Raw genomic sequence first — 21,535 nt, 5'->3', positions numbered from 1 at the left:
AGTGAGCTAGTGGTGGGTCAAGCTTGAACCTGTGAATAAAACAGCTCATTTGGGCAACCAAGGGCCCAGCGGATGTAGGAATTGAATATCTCAAATACGTTAGATATATTGTAATGAATGCAAAGCACCAGTTTACTTACCTGCCGCTGCAATCTAGCTTAAAATACATGATATCAGCCATGTCTGAGGCGCTATTTGGGAAGAATGTTATCAGAACCTCAAACATGTACGTTCCGTGATAAAGTCCCCGCCGGGAAAGTGCGGAAAAACATGAAAAGGACTTGCTTCACACACACTTTATGATCACTTAACCTTTACATTTGACCCCTCAATTGAAAATTGCTTTCAAGACACTCAACTTTGTCCAATAAAAGACCTTTCCGTCTTTTCTAGATTTTGAAAAAATTAATTGTATTAAAAAGAGAGAGCACTCTACAGGACCAAGGTAGATAGACCTCGATTAGCAATTTAAACAACACTTTTTCACGCACACGAGCCACTCAGCGATCTGACAGCTGACACAAGTGAGTGCCTTTGTTTACAAGAACTGTCAAAGTCAAATGCGGTTATGTTGAATGTTATGTGATTTTCTAATTGCACGAGCCGCTGGTTTTGTAATTTCGTTGAATTTGGAAAAGAGTTATTAATTTTTAGCTGTTAAAAGTAGTGCACTAAGCTAAACCATGTTTCGCAAAAGTATTCAACCGATCATTGCATTTACCAAAGCGTGTAAGTGAAACCGTGACCAAACCGGCGAAATGGTTCCTTTCCGTAAACATAAACCATTCCGTGTCCTTTTAGTTCCCACCGGCAGCACTACTACGTACCGAAATCTGTACGCCCCTGCTGCCCTCGGGATCGATGGTTATGCGGCGTACCGCGACAAAACCCGCACACAGCATCTGCACAACGTGGATAATTTCAAGCGCAAGATGCGTGAATTCGTGTCCGGCTCGGCCACGAACATGATCTTCACGGAGGATCTGAAGAACATCATCCATCTGATCGACAACAACCCAGAGGACAAGCAGCTGCTGAAGGACACGGTCGAGCGGTACAACCAGCAGGGCAAGGAGCTCCGTTTCGGTAACTACGTGTTCGGTCCGGTCATCATGCGTGCCTGCTATCATCTGCAGGATGCCGATTTGGCACTGGACCTGTTCAAGGGCGCCGGTACGGATGGGTTTTTCGATCAGCTTTCCAGCTATCAGATCCTAGCAGATCTGCTGTATGAGAATGGACGCTATCAAAAAGTGCGTGAGCTGTACGATTCGATCAAAAGCCGCCAGATACAGGGTGGTCGCTTTCCGAAGCACTGCATTACACTGACGTTGGCCGCTTGCTACAAAGAAAACACACCCGCCGCGTACCAGTACGCGATGGATCTGTGGAAGGAGCTGAACTCGGTTGGTCACGTCCCGATGCGAAAGGCAACGTCGTTCGCAGCGGCGTTGGCGTTGAACAACGGCAAACCGGAGATTGCGATGGAAATCTTGAGCACGGCAAACAAGGGCAACTACGTAACGATTCGGCAGCTGAAAACGTTGGCGCTGTGCTCGCTCAATCGCCTAGACGATGTGGTGCCCATCTTCCGTACCGTGCTGGAGGTGAAGGGGCCTTTCGAAAAACAGCAAACTTTCTGTCGAGAGGTGATCGAGCGAGTGCAGGAAGCTGTGAAAAAGGCCAAGGAAACGAATGCTTCCGCGATGGTGATGGATTTGGAACGGATGATCGATTATCTACAAACGAACGGGCAGGTTGTGGACCAAACGATGGACAGCATTCTTTGCTCCGTTATCGAATCGACCGCCCAGCGAAAGGACTTCAATACTAATCTGGCCGAAAGCTACAACACGCGTGGTGGGCGGCAACAGCAGCGACCGTTTCGACCGGCAAAAAAATTCGATCAACGTAGGCCGGGATTATCCGACATGAACTAAAGGTCGAAAGTCGGAAGTGCGAAATAAACCTCGTAGGATACAGTGAACAAATACCGTTTTTTCTATGTTTTATTCTGCTTTCCTTTCGGCTGCATTCCTTCAACAAACTCCGTGTACCAGCTGGGGAGAAATTCATCGGAATGTCCTTCATCTAGCACACGATATCGTACGAGCCGGCTGTCCGTCGAGCTATACTCGAACTGGTACACCGTTCGACAGCTGTCCACCTGGTGCATAATGTCCGCTACCTCCCGCAGGAATTCCGCACAAAAATTCATACAAACTGCCGCAGACCAATGCTGCCGGGATTCACGGTCAATGTCTTTCAAGTGCATTTCCGTGATCTCACGCACAATTCCATCGTCATCCCGCAGGCCCACGATCAACCGTTGCACGTTCACGAGGAAACTTTGGCACCACCAGTTTTTCGTCTTGAAACGATAGAAGTTATCCCTCTGCCGTTGGGTTGTTTCCTTCCGCTTCACTTTGACCTCCACAAACTCCTGCCGGCGCAGATCATCCACGCACAACCGTTCCCGATCGAGGGGTGAATCCGTCACGATGCCATCCATTTCCGCCCCGTAAAGAATCCTGCTGCCTCCCAGCGTGCTGTCGAACATGGAGCAAAACTCTTCACCGATCACCACCGGTTCGGATGTGTCCGGTTTTTCATTCGGTTCGTCCGTCAGGATGTGCTGCTCGAATTTGAAACCATAGTAGAAGACCGTTTCTGCTGCTCAGTTTCGTTCCGTTCCGCCTCCAGCTTTTCCACGGTCGGTTTTTCGCACAGATAGATTGTGTCACGGTACCGTATCGCCTGTATGATCCAGCCCGTTTTCCACTCGTACGGTGTGCAGGCGATCAGTCGGAGTAAACCTCGGAAGCACACAAAATCGTACCGCAACCGCCGGAGCATGTTTCCATCGGCTAGCTCATCATCCGGCAGCCTCCGAGTCCACAGGTTCGCGATTTCGTTTTGCTGAATGAATTTTAGCAACATGTCGATTCGTTCCCCTTTGGCGCTGTCCGGTTTGAGACGGCGGATTTCAAATCCTTCGTTCAGATCGAGACGTAAGTTGGTTCTCGATTCGGGTGGCAAGGAGAGATACTTCAGCTGCACTGCGGAACCATCATATTGCCGATCGGCATCGAGACTAAAAAAACCAACGAGATTAGGTTTCGTAAACGATGGAAATGGTTTAGATTTACGATGGCGAGGAGCAGGATCAAGCGAGGTTGTAGAAAACATCCTTTCTAGGAGAAGTGCTTCGAACTTTTTCGTTTTGTTTACAAACAATTTTTTTATGCATGAGCAAATCAAAATACAGTAGACCCTCCATGATGTACAAACTGCTTGATAGAGGAACATTTTGCTTGTCAAAAAGATCATTAATTCAATTTGGAATTAAACTCTCGTTTTACAATCGCTCAACCACTGGAGAGCAAAAACCGCAATAATTCCAGCCTAAGCAAATGGCATTTGTTTTAGTATGGTATGATATGTACTGACTTTCGTGGTATAGTGTATCTATTGAAACAGTTCCAAAACAATCCACAAACACTTATTTCTATAAGCTTTTTTTTTAGCCACTATTGCAAAGACTCATTCAAATAGCCTCCCCACTAGTCTTCACATGTACGTTTCGTTTTCTTCAATTTTAATTTAGATACGTTCATTTTAAAACGACAAAAACACATGTTCTCCCAAACGGATTTCATTCTTTTGCCTTCTCTTTTATTTGAAGATATATATTACAGATTTTAGCTAAATTTACGAACTTACTTTTGTTTTCATAAGCCTTTTGTTCACTCATTTCTTCTGTTTCCTCTCCGGACAAATAGATTTTATTTTAATCATTTTACCTCGGGATAAGGGAATTATCTTTATCTGGGAACTAGAAGGTAATCCCGTGTTTGCTTCAATGATCAACTACGGGCCATTACGGAATAGCAACCACTGCTGCTTGGGTGTGTGAAACTTTGGGGGGAAAAAATAAGAAAGCTACGGGCTGGGACCCACGGGAAGCCAACATAAAGGGATTCGTTGTTTACTAGCAACGGATGAGGGGGGCGCTATTGCAACCAACATGGAAGAAGGAACATCCCCTTCTAGCAAACGGTACCAGAAAGCAGATGGATCGGATGTTGGTTGGCTCTCTATCACAAGATGGATAAATAATGGTAAACTAATCCTATCAACAACGTGCCCCCGCGACGCATTCGATAACAAGTTTCGCTCGGTTTTTGGGTGAAGCAAATTTCCGTGGCCGTTGGAATTGGCAATTTTTAATCGAATCGGGAATTGAAAAGGTTCCCTAGAAAGTGATCTCACCCCAGTTACTAAACTAAATAATAAAGAAGAAGACGAAGGAAGAAAGTAAAGTAAATGAAATGTGCCAATAAAAACAAACATCACCTAGTTTAATTTAAAATTATATCAGTAACATGTCGAATGATTGTTGGCTACTACTGTACAGCTTCTTCCATCATTACCGGACCGTCCACACTGGCGGCATCAGCTCTTGGTTCTCGCTCGTTCCCATCGTCGACAACAGCTTCCGCTGCTGCTGCTGCTGCTTCACTATTTTCTTCCGTTTCGGTATTCGTGGTCGATGTGGGACCACTGCTGGAGCCTTCCTCCGTGGCTCCAGAGGGTCGTCGCTTTTTGCGTTGATGATCGTAGTTCACTAACCGCTGGCCTACCAAGTACTTGTCGTTCTTGATCGCCACGTACAGCTTCTTGAACTGGCGCACCTGCAGCACCACGATCCCGATCACGAACGCGATCAGCAGGAAGAACGGGTAGATCTCCCGTGCGATCAACGTGCGCGTCATTTGGTTGGTGAAAAACACGGGCAGGATCGAGTGAGCGATCACGTACGGTATCGCCAGTGCCAGCCCGAAGCACGTGATCACCGGTATGCCGAGCTCGCGGATGATAAAGCGCAAGTTCATATCCCGCAGTCCGTCGGCGTAGGCCTGCTCGATCGCCCGCTTCAGCGCCCAGTCGGGGCCCATGAGCGTCAGGGCGCAGGCTATTTTGGTGTACAGTACACCGAGCGCCCAATCCTGCCACAGGAACAGAACCGGCGTCTGGTCGGGCGGGACACGCAGCGGAATCACCACCACCAGCTCGAGCAGCAGCCCAAACATGAGCGGTATAACGCCGAGCATGTGCACGAACACGATCGCGGCCATTGCGTACGACGTCGCCACCGACATCCAGTGTTTGACACGCTCGATGACGGCCGCCCGGCCCTGCGGGAACAGATTGACCGCGACGGCGATACCGCGCGAAATGATCCAACACAGGTAGGTACCGATGGCGGTGGTGTAGAGCTCGTGCGGTCGAGCCGGCGTTTCCGTACCGGCGGCGACCGCGTTCGGAGGCGGCGTAATGTTTGAGCCCATCGACCCGAGCGCCATTCCGTGCCGCCCGATCCAAACCGGTATCGTGAGGATGGCCAGCGAACCGACGGACAGTGAGATGCACATCAGCATCAGCAGGCCAATCAGGCGGACGGCGAAGAACGGTGGCCGCTCGTACGGCTGGAAGCCGATCGGAACGTCCCGGTGCATGATTGCCTGGTGGGCGGCCGCAAGACCGGCACCGACTTCTGGCTGCTGTCTGGGCGGGGCCGCATCGTCCTCGTTCGGGCGGACTTCGGCGCCGAGCAGGTAACTTTTAATGCCGAGAACCCGGGCCACCACGTTACACCAAATGCGCACCAGCCCTTTCAGCCAGATTCGGGTGTGCGATTGCTCGAAAAAGCCCGGCAGCACAAACTGTAACGGTAAAGAAAAGGGCTCACGTTAAAAGAGATCCTCAATTTAAAATATTGATGAGTGATGTGAAAACAAATCTTATTAGAGAATAAAATCAGATCACGATGATACGAATCTTTTAGTTGCTCTTATGTGATTTAAAACGCAAAAAATTAGTGTTTTTTTTCGCCAAGGAGATGAGCATTTTTAACAAGGATTAGAATCCCAATAGTGAGAAAAAAAGAGTTGCTAGTCACCACAACGATTCGAATCTCAAGTATAAATTCGAACCCCTAGAGTGCGCAAAAGAGTTACTAGTCGACACAGAGATTAGAATGCGTAACAAGAAATTGGAATCCCAACCAGATGCAAAAACACGTTCTCTCTAGATTATTTACTCTTATGGGATTCGAGTCCGTGTTTGAGATACGAATCCCTGATTGGAATTTGAATTACTAATTGGGATTTAATTCATTGTAGGGATTCAAATCTATGTGGTGGAAAATAACCCTTTAGGCTGGTAATCCCCCTTTCTGATTCGCGAATCACTGTAGCGGTTAGCAATTCTTTTGTTAAATCATTCATACTTTTGGGATCCGAATCCCTGTTAAGAATGCAAATCAAAAAAGACTTACAAAAACTATCTGTGAGGATTTAAATCAATCAATTCAATAGTATGATTCTCCTCATTAACTCATTCATACTCAGTACGCATCTTACTGATATCAATTATCGATAGTACAAAACATCTCCAAAAAAGATTATTGATTTGCCCTTCAAAAAGTTACAGTTGAGACGGAATATTACCAACAACAAATCCCAGTCCAGAACCATATGTCCAGATCCATATTTAAAGTTAGTAATTAAATAATGAGTTAAATTAGTTAGTATTTTTATCTACTACATATTTTAGCTTTTTTTTATGTATGGAGTTCTGTGTACACTAAAAACTCAACCAATACTGACCCGTCGCTTCTGAAACTTTTCTCACATTAAGTTTAAGTACTACAGATGTTGTTGAAGGTTTGTTTGATCACAATTTTGTAATAAAATCATCTAAATTTTACAATTGAAACTCAGTTTTACTAACACAGACAAAACAAGCATGTAAACAAATGTCAAGGTGTATCCAACATAGTTACCCTAAGGTTTATACATCAAGGGGAATTTGATGAAATATCAAACATTTCAAATATGTTGTTATTGTAACTATTAAATTCAAACATATCTTTCAAGTATTAGTCAAAGCCATAATACTTTTCTCAATCCCTTCGTCGCCGAGCAACGCCGGGGCGTCAAGCTAGTAATTAATATTTGTTGAATTGAATGTCAATCATTTTGAGCTTTTAGATCAAGAAGCATAAAAGAATATGAAAACTTATTCGGACCGATAATTGCTCAATCAAGCATCAAGCCTGGTATTCGTTTAAAAAGGTCCTCTGGGATTTGAATCTTTCAGTTTTAAACTGAGGGACAATCCGTCGCCTACTAGCAGAAAGTCGACGTCCTTACTGTATAAATAATTGTGGGTTGAAATCAAATCTTAAACTGATCAAAAAGGGTATGAAATAACGGGCGGTGAATTTAAAATATTGCAAACAATAGGTTAATGATTTAACTTGGAGTTTCTTTAAAACAAAATATCTTTTCTACCATGTAAGCATCACTTTGCTTGTGTACACATTTTTGGAATAATTTAGGAATATTGTAACTCAATCGTAAAACATGGCAAACATCTGACGGAGAAATGTTGAAAGCCTCCCTGCATATCAAAAGCGTTATTGAGAATTACCGATCGAATGAAAGCATTGCACTCTGGTAGCAAGTGTCTGGCAATGTTCGCGTCAAGGTTGACCACCGGAATCGAAAACCATACCTGTAACAGCAGCAGTTGAAGGCTAAGTTCGTTCACCTCCGAATCGCCCGACAGCGTGTATGGTAAGAATGTGGGCCAGAAGGACTTGAGGATCTGGATAGGAGCCCAGAGCATCAGCAGCACGGCCGAGCCGAAGATAATGACCGACGAAATCAGGCGGCGCATGTGGCGCGGTATGGAGAGATGAATCATTTCCTACAATAGCGGAAGTAGCGGATTGGTAAAGAAAAATGTTTACCGTACACATGAAATATGCAACCTTTTAACATACCTGTATCGGGCTAAAATCGGGATCGTTGAGGTTGCGCAGAAACCATAGCACTCCCGGCCGCAGAACCTCCCGCAGCAACACGATGAAGGACGCAAAGTAGTACACGTATACCATGCCGAACATCCAGTGAATGAACAGGGACGTGCCCGGGGCGGCCTTAAAGCTCGCTTTACGATCCTTGAGCGTGGCGTCGAACATTGGCAGCGAACAGATGTCCAGCCACCAGCCGCACACCAGCGGCAGCACACCGATTTCCACCACGGACAGCAGTGACACCTTCACGACGATGTAGCACAAACCGAGGATGCGCCGTTGGCGGCGCCACCGGAGAAACCGGGCGATGGCGTGCAGCTTTACGAGCGTGATCCCGATGACACAGTACCCGAGGAGCGTCGTTAACAGCCCGTGGAAGTGCATCAACGGTTTGCCGGGTGTGATGATGCCGAGAAAGGAGATGAGAAAGTTCCCGATCGAGTACGGACAGAACGCAAAGATGACGATGAACGCGGTGTTGAGGGAAACGACCCAAAAGACGTGCTCGAGAAACACCATCGAACCGTCGAGCCCGAGCAGCCGCTCCCAGGTCAGCTCTTCCGCAGCCCGGTCCCACTCCATCGGGTTCCAGTTGGCCTCTTCGGCTGCCGCTTCCGGCTCATTGATGGCCGCCTCCGGTGGTTCGTCTGCACCGTCGGCCGGTGGAGCGGGCGGTTCTGCCGGATCGATTGGCACATTATCGGCGGGCGGGTCGGGGAAGTTCGCCAGAGGGCGACGCGGTGCCGGTTCCGGAGCGGCCGGTTCTTCCCTTGCCATTTCCGCTTCTGCCATCGCTGGCGCTTCGCGCTGTTCGGGTCCTTCCTGTCCGTGCAGGATTGGACCATCGGCGCGGTTGTTGAGCAGATTATTATCAAGAAAATTGTTATTGTTGTTATTATTATGCTCCTCCTCGTTGTTGTTATCGTCATTGTTGTTGTTGTTGTTGTTGTTGTTGTTTGCTTCGGCCTCATTCTCATTCGCACCCGCTTCCGGCTGGCGTACGTTCGCCGGTCCATTGCCAGCAGCGGCGGCGGCCGCCTCCGGTGCCTGCTCATCGTCTCGTTCGAGCCACTCGGGTCCCCCACCGTGGATGATCTGCTCACGTAACCACACTAGCCCGATAAAGGTAAACAAGGTGCAGGTCACCACGAAGCAGCCCCGAAACACGTCTATCGTGATGTTCTCGGTCGAGAACATTTCGATTGGCAGCGTGAGGAACATCTCGATCGAGCCGGAAAAGAGGAACCGATAGGTGCGATACGATGTTAGTGGCACGACGCCGAGCCATGCGACCGCCACGAGCGTGTAGTGGATCCAGTACTTGACGGCCGTCCCGACGGAACTCAGCAACCCCTTGGCGACGTACTTCAGGGGCAGTACCCGGGGCATGTCGGGCGAGTAGATTGGCGTGAAGGAGAACCGATGGCCGCACAGCTCGCAGTACTCCTTGCGCGAGTAGCGCATCCATTGCATAAGACAGTCCTGATGGATCCACTTGATGCTACCGGTGCAGATGCAAGGATGGAACAGGGGCCGATCCGATTGCGCCTCGCAGCGGCACACCCGGCAGATGTCGCCCTCCATCTTGCGGTGCGATCTACAATATGTGTGCTGAGTGTGGGTATGCTCACCCTTCGTTGGTAGTTTCGGCTTCCAGTTCGCTATCGGATCCGGTGCGAAAACACTTTACTGCCGTACGGGGCGACTTCGTTCGGCGGATGCTTGCTTGGTACAGCACGGACCGACCCGTAACGGTGCCAGCATCGTTCTGGTACGGATTCGCACTATCTAGCCTCGTTATTGAACCAGACGGACAACAGCAGCCACAAAAAACCGCACGGTTTCGAGTTCGCTCAAATTGCCCAATCAACCAGGTTGTTGTTACAACAGCCGCTTTCTGTTAGCTTACTCCATGCGACCTTCACGCAAATTTCCCCTGCTACACAAGCTTGATATTGTGGTGAGGTTTTTAGCTTACTAAAGTCCACTACGGAATATGTTTCCTGTTCTCTATCTACGCAAAAACAAAGTCCCTACATTACTTTTTCATCCCCTCTCGGAGGTGATGAGAATGCTGATGCGCTGCCGTAGATCTGATGTTTAAACAAATGATTACTCTGTTATGAACTGCTCTTGGTGTGGCTTAGAAACATGCACGATAATGTTTTAATTTTTGATCGTCCTTCACGGACACGAATGTTTCGAAATGTTGGATCTGCAAAAAATTATTCTTCTACGTTTTCCTGCTGTCACCTGGTGTGTTGCAAAATGGCCCCGAAACTGACACCTGTCACATACCTAGGGGGTATACCCAATGAGTTCAACGCACGGTTAATCCGTTCCATTTTATTAGACCCACAGTTCTTCGTTTGCAGGCAGTTAAATTATTCGCAAAATATTTGAAAGACCACTATAAATTGTTAAAAAAATATTTAAAAAGTTATTTTAAAAACTCTCCATCTAGGTTGCTCTCATGTATCGTCGTTTTCCGCAGACACGGGATTTAAAAGAAGGGAGCAACGGATCTAACTCTCGGAGTCCGACTTTTTTCAGAATGATCTAGATGCCTGTCAGTTTGATGTCAAACTGAAAAACCACATTTAATGAAAACAAATTCATAACCGCGTGCTTCGCTTTGAATTAGGAAAAGTGTTCGTGCTAAAATGGTTAAAAAAGTTAAAACTAAGAATGTCGCAGATGCTGCGGAGGCAAAGGTCGCAGCTGTTCCGATTAGTAAGTATAAAATCGGGTTGATCGTGTCAAATTCCGGGTGAATCGTGTCAATAAACTATAGCTATGCCGCACTACTTACAGAAAAAAAGATCGTGAAACCGGTACCATCGACTAAAGTGAGCCCTGAGGATAAAAAAGTAAAACCAGTAAAGAACGGAGCAGATGCCAACACAAACGGCACTGCAAAAGGTCTTAAAAAAGCGCAAAAGCTTAAAGAGAAGGTCGAGGGAGACGGTGTAGTTCCTCAGAATGAAGAACACGTTGCCGTGAAGAACCGAACCTCAAAAACTCCTGTGACCGAAGGTGCCAAGGAATCTGTTGTCTCGGGTAAGGTCATTTACAAGCACACTCTATCTGAATACGTAATTATTATGTCTTTTCAAAAATTTACAGCTGAGAAGGTACAATCGGTAGCTGAAGAAAAGCCTGAAACACCTGGCTCTAATAGAAAGAAGAATAAACTAAAACGTAAAAACGAAGTAAGAGTGCAAGAAAATGGGGTTGGCGAAGCTGCGCCGGTAAAGAAAGCAAGAAAAGCGAATAAGAATAAGAAGAAGCCAGCCTCCGACCATGAAATACAATTAAAACATTTGGCAAATCGAATTAAGATAGAAAAGATAAAGAAAAATCAAGTTATCATCAACTATTTGAATGCCTGGAAGGATCGCCGGGAGAACTGGAAGTTTGAAAAGAAAAAGCAAATCTATATCCAGGCCAATATTTTCGATGAACAGATTATCGACGCTACCATGTTCCCAATAGCTGTGGAATACTTAAGCGCGGCGAAAGGGAAAAGTCTAACGGATCTGCTGGTTGCAGCTAGATTTGTTGTCCAAGACATCGATGCTGCGCCCGACGCTGATGCCAGCGCGAAGGAGAGCAGCAGGTACCAACGTGCAAGAGAAGTTTTGCAATCTTTGGGATAAATAGTTTACAATAAAGTTACATTGAAACACATAACCTTAAATGAATTGTTGTAACAACTTTATTCCATTCCATGGAAAATCATAGTTTCTAACTAACACACTTTACACTTGATCGAAATTAAAATTTCGGAGACATTTTCCTAATGAAAATGTTAAACGTGATCCATCTAATGGATGATAAGCATGAGCGTACATAATGAAAGTCTCCTCGCGTGTGATGGTAATGGGTTCATTTCTTTTCCACCACGTTTTGCACCCACGTTCGGAGTTTGTCTGTATCCTGCAACCCTACCAGGCGCTGCTCAACCTTTCCGTTTCGTATTGCTAGTAGCACCGGGACGGACGCCACTTCGTAATCCAACGCAAGATCAGTGTGCTCATCAATATCAACCTAAAGCGGAAGAGAAGCCTTTTAGTGTGTTATCATGTAATAACAAAGCGCGTTACATAATGACAACAAACTGTACCTTTGCCAGTTTCACTTTTCCGGCGTTCTCTCCAATTATTGTTTCGATTCTGGGAGTTAACATGCGGCAAGGGGCACACCAGCTGGAATGAACAAAAACTAAATTAGAACCAGTGAGGAAAGCAACGAAATCGTGTTGCCCTCATTACGTTGCGAAAAAGTCCACTATCACAGGATCCTTGCTTTTACGAACTTTCTCGTCGAATTCCTCTGGAGACTGTACTTTGAAGATATCAAACCGTGGAACACCGGTGCTGATGCTTCGAACAAAGCTGCCAACTGGCCCTCTGAAGATCGTGAGTTTCTGTAGCGACGCCATCGTGAAAATGCTGGTTGTTGTAAAATCGATCGAATTGTTTAATATACACAAATAATAAATTAAATCGTCGGCTCTTTGCTAGTGAAAACAAAGTTGTGATTTGATAGCGTGTTATGCAAGGTGTTTGCCAAGGTTGGGTCAAGTAAAGGAATTTGACAGCAAAACATAGCGCCATCTTTATGTTCGTGATACCAAAAATAGTATTCATACATAAAGTTTCAGTTCAATTCTGTAGCATGGAAATAATAAAGCTATAGCACATTTGAATTTTCCAGTTTCTACTAACTATATGATTCTACTTAAAATGTACTTCATCGAACAAACTCAACAAAATGCCTACCAAGAAATAATAAAGTATAATCCAAGATTAAAATTTAGAAAACTTATACATTTATTCAATCAAATTGATGTTGGTAAATCGGTTTGATTATAATTTTAAGTGCATTGGAAAAAGTAATAATTGCAACATTTTTGGGCCTGCCCTAATCAGAAGTGTCAAGTTCCAGTAACCTTGGTTACAACTTGCAAGAAAGATATTTTAGCCAAATTTTGAATAACTTTTTAATCCAACAAACGATTTGTTCTTGTGACGCCTCAAATAAAAGGTCTTAAGACAATTGTTAAGACAAACAATTTTGTCAAAATAAATAATTCACCATCTTGTTGTCTGGTTGTTGCACAAGTTCATCTGATTTTGTTGCAACTTTTCATTTGTTTTAAATTTAAATTAGAAAGAATAACGATCAACTTCGTTATTATTCGATCCTTGTTTCTGCTCCTTCGTTCGTACAAGTTCTGCTCCTTCGAGCTTCAAGCTGATCTTTATTATCGAACCGAATTCGAAAATAAACATTGCGTTGGCGGAGTTAAATAAGTGAGCGGTTCCGATTGTTTTGTTTACCTAGTGCCGGCATCCACATTGCTATTACAGTTTTGCTTCATCCGGCTTGATTCTGCGCATTCGGGATGTGTTCTGGCGGTGTAATAACTTAGTGAATTGGTTATTTATCTCATGATGGATCGTGTGCATGGGATCGGGCATTTTACTGCCAGTGCATTAAACGGGAACGATCGTGATCTGTTCCTGAAGCTAAGTGACCCGCGAAAGCGAATGTTGTTCTGCGTGTCAAGAGGATGATGTAGTAGTGCCTTCGTTAAACTCTTTCCGCACGATAGTCCGGAATGGTACTTGTCGACGAGTTTTTAAAAATATATATTTCGACATCGATTATGTTCCCCATACTACACTTCCCCCTTTGTTTCGATCGACCTCCTAAAGATTTTCCATATCCTCAGCGTTGGTATGCTAAGGGTTTTCCCTAACCCCGCCTCTTACTTCCCAGATCCTAGGGGCGGTTGCCTTGGCTCGGGTGTTTGTTTATAACTTTTGTGTTAACCTTGTTGATCTTAGATTATTGTTTCAACGCCTCACGAAATGCCTTTTATTACGAAAAACACCTCGTTCTACTGATACGATCGGAAAATTAAGCCTGAGGAAGGCTGTGTTTTCCCCCATCCATTGGTTATCCGAATTTCGGTACGCAATCGACATCGTTGGCGAAAAAGAGAGAACAAGGCCAGTGATCCAAGAAGTGGAACAGGAAAAACTCACCGCCGGTGCGCCGATCGTCGACGCATTTTCCACCCGTTGGCGCACCAGGACGGCGTAGACCGTGTGTATGTATGGGTGCGGAAAAATGTGCCGGGTTTGTTCTAGTTTCCCGAAAGTGAAAATTTCATTTCGGTATCTCGGCGGATGGCGACGCATTCGTGTAGCCGCGAGTTTGTCGCGATCGTAGTTGCAGAGAGCCGTTGCGACCGAGCGATCGATGAAAATTTCGAGTGAAACAGAAGTCCCGTGTGGTGACGCGTGCGAGAGAGCATACATGGTGTTTTCCGTTTTCCCGCAGCCGCGTGCGGCTTGATCAAAGTTTTCCAATCGAGCCGGATCGAGTGAGTGTTGTACGTGTCTTCTGGGAACCGATAGGAAGAAAATCGGGATCCCCTTTGTGCAAATGCTTGTGCTGGAAGATCTACTATCGGATAACGACCGACATGCGCGTTATTTCTATCAGCTTATCGTCCATTCTTAATCAAACATATTTTAAATTTATCTTTGGTATTTTTTCCTTCCTCTTATCGCAATGCTCCCGGGGTGGTCAATGTACGGAACGCAATTTACTGCCTCGGTTCCATTTCCTCCTGCATTCCGCCGACCCTCGCGCCTTCCGCCACGACGTACGATATTGTTCGTCCGATGGGTAATTCTAATTTTAAAACCACAATCTGTTTGCTCGCGTTGTTGGTCTGTTTTGTTGTCAGAAGGATTTGCTCTGGCCGCACGCGGATATTTTCCATCTTCTTGCCTGGGTTCCCGTTTCGAACCCAACATGACTGCACTTGTTAACGATGCGGTCATTTCTGGTAATATGTGAGGAATGATTTAAATTTTTTCCTTTCGGCCGTTCGACACCGAAAAATGGGTCGTTTAAAAAAGAAAAAATGCTAAATCAGGCCTATGTAGGATGCAGCCGAGGGAATTGTCAGCAACAATTTAAAAATAAAAGAAAAAAAAATCATATGCATCAAATCTCCCCGAGTATGTTATGTTCAAGAATATGTTTACATAAATAGTGCATTTGAAAAGGCGCGTACAAGTTCACGCAGCTATGCAGCCGGTTCAAGTGCAGGTGGAAAAGTGCAGTGCAGTGCATCGGTTCGTGCCGGAAAAATTCGATTAAAATAGAATAAAGAGGAAAATGGGTGGGTAAAGAAAAAAATGTCTCGATGTGTCCATTATTGGCCCACAACGTGCGTGTGTGTCGGTGAAGTTGGTGTATGTGTGTAATGTGTGTTTTCCCTCCCCCGGACACCTTCCGGGCGTCGTGTGCGTTGTTTTTCAAGTGATTTTTCTCCGCGTTTTCCAAATCCATCGAGGATCGTCTCGAAAAAGGCCGTTAACTGCGAGAGCGCATTACGACCGGACAACGTGACTCGTTTCGTGAGTGCGTGTTTGTGTGGTGTAGTTATTTTTTTTCGTCATTTCGTGCGTGTCGCCATCGGGCATCCTCTGCTCATCCCGTTTCGACCGAGCAGTATTAACCTGACATGTGAGTAGCATAACTGTCTGGCAGCGTTTATGTCACGAGCTATATTTTGCCCCCGCGCACATAGGTCAGTTGCCGCCAGGAAGGAAGGGAAGATTTACGCATGTTCACCCCGATTTGTACTGATCTAGGACAGGCCTTTTTTTGTGACAGTTTCAGCGAAGAGTTCTCGCTTCCTATACTAGCTAGTAGCGATGAGGGATATTTTGTAAAAGGGAGTTCAGCTCGTACCAAACAGAAAATAAAGGAAAAAAAGCAGTAACTACTCCTATTTAAACAATGGTCATGTGCTCTCGGTTACATATAATTATGCAAAAAATATGTTAGCAACCCAATAACCGTTAACTGTGTCATCTAAATCAACGAAAATAGAAGATAGTAAATCATTTAGTACCTGTTTTTGTGGTACTACGGCTTAAATTGTTCTTAGAAAAAAGTCTTAATTTTGTTATTATTTAGAATTAAACTGGGAAAACTGCATAACTAATCAAATCAGTTGGGACAATTTGACGGATCTGTTTTTATTAATTGTTTAATTTTTCGAAACGAGGTTTTAATGCATCATTTCTACTCTTTAAAATGATGTATCATTGCATTATTTGTCTCTACGACTTTTTATGACGACGCTAGCTCAATGTAAAGAAAAAACGAATTAGAGGAAATTTGATTTTCGAGGAGGAAAAAATATTAGTTTCGAAAGAAAGTGTGCTCCGCATAACTTATATAAAAAAATCAAAAGGAAAGTCATTATTTTACAAAATTATGAATAGCGAATAAATTACGAAACGCTTTTGAAAAACTACAAATTCATCATTCCAAAACGTTGTAATATTAAACCAACCATGGCTTATGGATTTTTTAAATTCTTTTTTTACATTTCAAACTGTTACGGTGATATTACAATAAAAAGATATACGACAAATTGACGCGTCTGTATCATTCGTATCAAATTTTAGCTCTTTATGCATTCTTATAGTCTAGCATTCTTGTTTTACCATTACAAATGTAATAATCCACATGTATTTTTTAAATTATGATCCTTCCCGTTCCCGTATGAATTGTAACTTCCTGTTCTATCATCCCATTAAAAGGTTCCAGTAATTTCACAAGTGACAAGTTATGTTCACAAGTTTTGTTATGAAACAGTTCATGAATAATTCCGAAACTGTGTTAAGATCAATCTCCGCTCCCCCGAATACATGGCTTATGGCGGACATTCAGATCATTCCGTCGGGAACAATCGTGTCGAGATAGATTAGACGATTAGAAAGGTGCCAATGAAGGTGTTAAGCTCGTGTCGCCAGAATCCCGTCCCCAAAACCGCCAGCAGCCTATCCGTTTGGCCCCTTCCGGATGCCGGGCCACTAATTGTCATAAATAAACGGCTAACGTGACCAACATCAACCGTCGTTCGGGCTCCGGTAACGGACAGACGGACGCAGCACAGTTTTAAACCGCTGGCAATATCCATCGGGTGGTACATTACGCATTCTAGCGTCGGCAAGGCGGTGAAAATCTACGAAGATCTCACGTGTCACGCATCGGTAAGATTGGACCAGCCCTGTCCCTTCGCTTAACGTTGCTTTTTCTTCTTGGAGTGCGCTTTTGGGTGACTCGTTTGCTTCGCCACTTACGCACAACAGCGACAATCACGGTCGGGCAACGAAACCGACGATCGAATGTCAGGGTTTGGCTGATAAGAAAGTCAGCAGAAGACCATCGGCCAGATGGACCGATGAAACGGTTCAGTCCGCCACATTAGCATTCTGCCCAGCGCGAACCACGTTTGGGCACGTTCCGCGGGCTCGGTATGGTACCATAGCAGAAAAGGCTGCTCTCCGGGTCGATAGATGTGACCATTGTTAGAAATAGGCAGAAAATGTGCGGCTGAAAAGGTAAACGGGAGGTGGGTGGACAACAAATCTAACCGTCCACTGACGGCTTGCTGCCGCGCAGACAATAAACTCATTGACACCGTTGGCATTTTTTAAAACGCCGCTGGCGGAAACCGTTGGAACGCGGCAACATAATTTTTCTACGACCGGTAAAACAAATCGTGCGCAAACCATGTTTCTAGCTCTTGCCGGCCTCCGAAGCTACCGTGGAGAGTGTTTTTACAGACTTCTCGGTGACTAATAAATTTGCAATTTTTGTTTTTGTTTGCCGGCTCCTCCCCGGATGGGCTCTTTGTGTGGGGATGGGTGGTGGTAGAGGGATTTATGTTGACCGTGTCTTAGAAATCCGGTAGTCTCTGTTTATGACAATTTGGACCGACGCAGCACCGTACCGTCGTGCCTACGAGGGCCACCGATGGCTCCTACGTGACATTCAAGAAATGGAAATAAGAAAACAGCTTCATCAAACAATCGTTTCGTGGAAAAATGTACGTTGCGTTGGTTGTGGCGCGTGGAGCACTTTATCCATGCGTGTGCCAATGGCCTGATTGGGGGGTTGTTTGTGTTTTGCTACGCATGTGTTTTTGGATGTTTTTAAAACTATACCAATCGTCAAACAATTGACGATATCAAGCAATGGTTTTACGATTCAATTCAGTCTAAAATTGTTTTTCAATTTTGTTGGGTTTTGTCTCAAACAGTCCTAGTTTTGGTTTAGATTTTACATTAAAGAAGTAAATGTTTGTTTACCTTTATTGAATATCGTAACCTTGTTAAAATATTCTGTGACTACACAATTCTTCTGGATTGAATTTTGGTAATGAACGACAATTTATTTAATAGAGCACTTCATAAGAAGAGTTTGTTTTTCAAAACATTTTCTATATCTTTGATTACGGAGAATAGGTATTAACAGTATGGTAAAATTAAGTCATGTTTTATCTACTGTATTTGTTTTTAGGTACATGATTTCGAAAATGTCTGAAATACATTCCACAAGCCACCTCTAACTCTTGTTCGTAGGAACTAACAATAATATTAAGAAACGAACAATACTATTTCTATATCTCATGACCTACCTTTACTCAACAGTTAAATTTAAGTTAACAATGATGTTTAACAAACTCTTTTTATATTATCCGTCAGCCAGTATTGATGAGTATACGAAAATTTCATTGTTGATCTAATGCTCTGCTCTAGGATTTTTAATGGTGGACCCATATTTGTGGATTATTTGCTTGACCAATGCAACGGTTATAATATAAGTAATAACACAAAAAAAGTTATTTCTTTAGCTAGTTTTTAGTCTATTTTGATATATTTTGAAAACATATTTCCTGCATATTTTTACTTGATCTTTTTCCACATTATTAACGTGTTAAAATTGTTACTATATGAGGGTTGACCTGAGATACAAATGAATTTCAATTAAACACTAGTGCACTCTAAGAAGCAAACAAAACAGCAGAAAAAAAGTAAAGAAAAGTAATTCATCCAAGGTCTGTAAATCGGGAGATATTTGAGCTACTGACACGCATAGGGGCGATTGTGTTATGCTGGATATGGTTAATTAATTATTGTTTTAATATTTACTTTCACTGTCGGTGTAAATCGGTGTTACATGTAAAATGTACGTTGCGTTTTGTGCCGATGGTGCAAGGAATTACACCCCGGCTGAAGGTTCGCATTTACCGCATACATGCATTTATCGGCTGTTGCTCGGCTTAATCGATACATCGATTGGCGCGTTCGGGAGGGTGCAAATCGGATGGTGGTAGGAGTTAGAAAGTTTATACATGCTCCAGCCATCGACACCACCCGCCAGAGTCAAACAAAATTTCGTTAATGACGCCCCCGTGCGCGCGCGTCCTACCTATGCGATCCTCTATGCTGCGACGCGTCGAAGGAAGTTATGTAAAACAACGCCTACCTGCGCCTACCAACCTTGCCGAGGTGCCGGTGCCGGTGTGTGCAAGCAGCCATTTTGTCACACTCCGCAGCCTCCTATGGGAAGGGATTTTGGACGCGCTGCGATCGAATAAGGAAGTGATTTACGGGCGAATGATGGGTTGTGGAAGTCTGGTGTTTCCCCCACAGGCATCGGAAGGTGGCGCTGAGTTTCCTTCCCTCCCACCTTCACCCGCTCTGGAGTCTGTTTTCTAAATGTTGCTCGGGCGGCGTCCCTTTCGGTGGCAAATCCGACTGGTTGGATAACGATTTCTGGATTAATGAGCAAAACGCGCGGAGAGAACGTTCGATTCGGGGAAAATCTTTCCCGAAGAAAAAGAATGGTGATAAACAAACGGTTAAGGCTTCGCGCCGATCGAGGCAAGGTGAGACAAACAAAATACAGCCTTTGCCACTAAACTTTAGTTCGAAAGCAGGTGGTGTTGTCTCTAATGCACCAAGCTTTGAAATAGTTCCTCAGACTCTACCTCTGATGCATCTGACTTTGTCTCCAACTCATCAGTTTTTGTCTATTGCCGAACACACGAAAATAAGGATAATTCTGGGTTTTATATATTAGATGACACTGTATCAACAATAAATATTAATTAATTTATGCCTTCAAACTAACTTGTGCTTGTTAGCATAATTGTTTTTACTGATTTTGCCATTAGAAGCCATTAATTCGGGGATATAAAATTATTTTCATGGGGGTGCCCATGGCGCAGCGGTAGCGCGAGGAAACACCACACCATAGGTGTGGGATCGAATCTCGAGTCAGGCACCCTCCGATATTACGAACGGCTGACCACCGATCTATAATATACCGTCTTTCGGTCACACAAACTCTCTTCGGAGAGAGGCCTTGTCCCACTAGGGGATGTCGTGCCACATAAAAAAAAAAAATTATTTTCATAGCTGCTAAACGACACTTGTTTGGTTTGTTTGTATATCTACAATCATTCTAAACCACTTAAAATTTAGATAGAGATAAAACTGAAATCAAGAGACAAAACCAGATAAGCACGAGACAAAAACTGTTAAATTAGAGACAAAGTCTGCTGCGATTAGACACAGAGTCTGATGAACAATTTCAATCATGGAGTGCGTTAGAGGCAAAGATAGGTGGCAACAACTGTAACACCCAAAACGGTGAAAGGCATAAATCAGCCGGGGTCGGTTTTAGGAAGGTGTTTTGTTACCTCACCACCAAAATATCGACACAGGTTGTTTATTTTTTCTTCATAAAACCAATCCGACGAAGAAACGACAGTTACTATTAATGAGGTGTTAGATTTACGCACGAAAAGTTCATCGAATATTCGATAAGATATTGTTCGGAAATTTTTCCCGAACACGATCACCGTCAGTCCTTTTGGGGTCCGCAGAGCTAAAACGGTACCCGAATGATTTAGAAGTTGGATAGAAGTGGAACGAATTTAAATGTTAAATGATGCTGCTGTGATGCTACAATTTGTCATTTGAAATAAAGTGCTTAATCTATAATTGAACCGTTAGTTATAACTTTCATAGTCTTTTGTAAAAATACAATTTCCTACTGCATATATTTATGAACAAATATAGAGTGAAAACAACAACAATATAATTTAACGATGAATAAAAATGTCGTATTTCTACAGAACTCTAAGGTATGGTAGAACGGAATCCTACATACATTTTAATGAATATCCGTATATATCATAGTTATCTTAGGTCCATAATTTTCTCACCCCATTTGTGATACGGGGCATAATGAGATAAAAGTTAGCCGAATGATTAAGTTTGATTTGGAATCGGACCAGCGATCATTGGAAATCGTTCTCCTGTAGCATTCAAGATTTCAGGTTCAAGGAAAAAAAATTGAAGAAAGTGTTCAAACTAATCTTCCCCGCCGAAGACGTAGCCATCGATTCTGGTTCTTGAAGCTATGGCCCAAATTATAGGGCTTGCTGAGCATGCTCCAGCGAACCGGCAGCTTATGCTCCACTTTTCCTCACCCGTTTCAACGCACACGGGACGTACACACAATTACTTTCCGTGCAGGGGATTTACATAAGCGGCCGATCGGGAAGATCAGGCAGCAGCAGGCTTTGGAAGAGGAAAGTAACACGAAACGAAGGATGCAATCGGTCGGATAAGGGTAGGACGCAAGAATCCGTAGCGGATCGAGGAGCCGGCGAATGAAATCGAAATTGGAAAATCAGGTATCGAAGGTACGAGCCCTACTCCACTTGCTTTCCAACTAGCCCAGTTCTTC

The 21,535-nt window shown here is 44.2% G+C and overlaps 5 protein-coding genes across 5 annotated transcripts; 2 read left to right on the top strand and 3 right to left on the bottom strand.

Moving 5' to 3' along the window:
• The first annotated feature begins 568 nt into the window (after window positions 1–568).
• On the top strand, window positions 569–1,982 carry LOC131282659 (pentatricopeptide repeat-containing protein 2, mitochondrial-like). Its single transcript, XM_058312182.1, has 2 exons — window positions 569–729; window positions 802–1,982. Exons 1-2 carry the CDS (start codon window positions 684–686, stop codon window positions 1,938–1,940), a joined length of 1,185 nt encoding a protein of 394 aa, XP_058168165.1. The 5' UTR covers window positions 569–683; the 3' UTR covers window positions 1,941–1,982.
• Window positions 1,896–3,203, bottom strand: LOC131282658 (decapping and exoribonuclease protein-like). The gene is given in 2 exon segments (XM_058312181.1): window positions 1,896–2,664; window positions 2,667–3,203. Coding segments are annotated over 2 exon segments (1,185 nt in total). The 5' UTR covers window positions 3,190–3,203; the 3' UTR covers window positions 1,896–2,002.
• Window positions 2,215–9,814, bottom strand: LOC131282657 (E3 ubiquitin-protein ligase MARCHF6). The gene is made up of 4 exons (XM_058312180.1): window positions 7,853–9,814; window positions 7,582–7,776; window positions 4,494–5,726; window positions 2,215–2,262 (listed from the first exon to the last, which is right to left on the bottom strand). Exons 1-4 carry the CDS (start codon window positions 9,467–9,469, stop codon window positions 2,215–2,217), a joined length of 3,093 nt encoding a protein of 1,030 aa, XP_058168163.1. The 5' UTR covers window positions 9,470–9,814.
• Window positions 9,815–10,548: 734 nt separating this feature from the next.
• On the top strand, window positions 10,549–11,585 carry LOC131294582 (uncharacterized protein C7orf50 homolog). Its single transcript, XM_058322628.1, has 3 exons — window positions 10,549–10,618; window positions 10,700–10,945; window positions 11,012–11,585. The coding sequence occupies exons 1-3, from the start codon at window positions 10,549–10,551 to the stop codon at window positions 11,542–11,544; spliced, it is 849 nt and encodes a 282-aa protein (XP_058178611.1). The 3' UTR covers window positions 11,545–11,585.
• Window positions 11,586–11,597: 12 nt separating this feature from the next.
• LOC131294111 (thioredoxin, mitochondrial) lies at window positions 11,598–12,434 on the bottom strand. Its single transcript, XM_058322159.1, has 3 exons — window positions 12,160–12,434; window positions 12,012–12,093; window positions 11,598–11,935 (listed from the first exon to the last, which is right to left on the bottom strand). Exons 1-3 carry the CDS (start codon window positions 12,327–12,329, stop codon window positions 11,774–11,776), a joined length of 414 nt encoding a protein of 137 aa, XP_058178142.1. The 5' UTR covers window positions 12,330–12,434; the 3' UTR covers window positions 11,598–11,773.
• Window positions 12,435–21,535: the final 9,101 nt, after the last annotated feature.

The sequence above is a fragment of the Anopheles ziemanni genome, chromosome 2, assembly GCF_943734765.1.
Source record: "Anopheles ziemanni chromosome 2, idAnoZiCoDA_A2_x.2, whole genome shotgun sequence".
NCBI classification, from domain to species: Eukaryota; Metazoa; Arthropoda; class Insecta; order Diptera; family Culicidae; genus Anopheles; species Anopheles ziemanni.
Note: the sequence above shows the minus strand (reverse complement) of the source record. Positions and strands in the feature narration are given on the sequence as shown.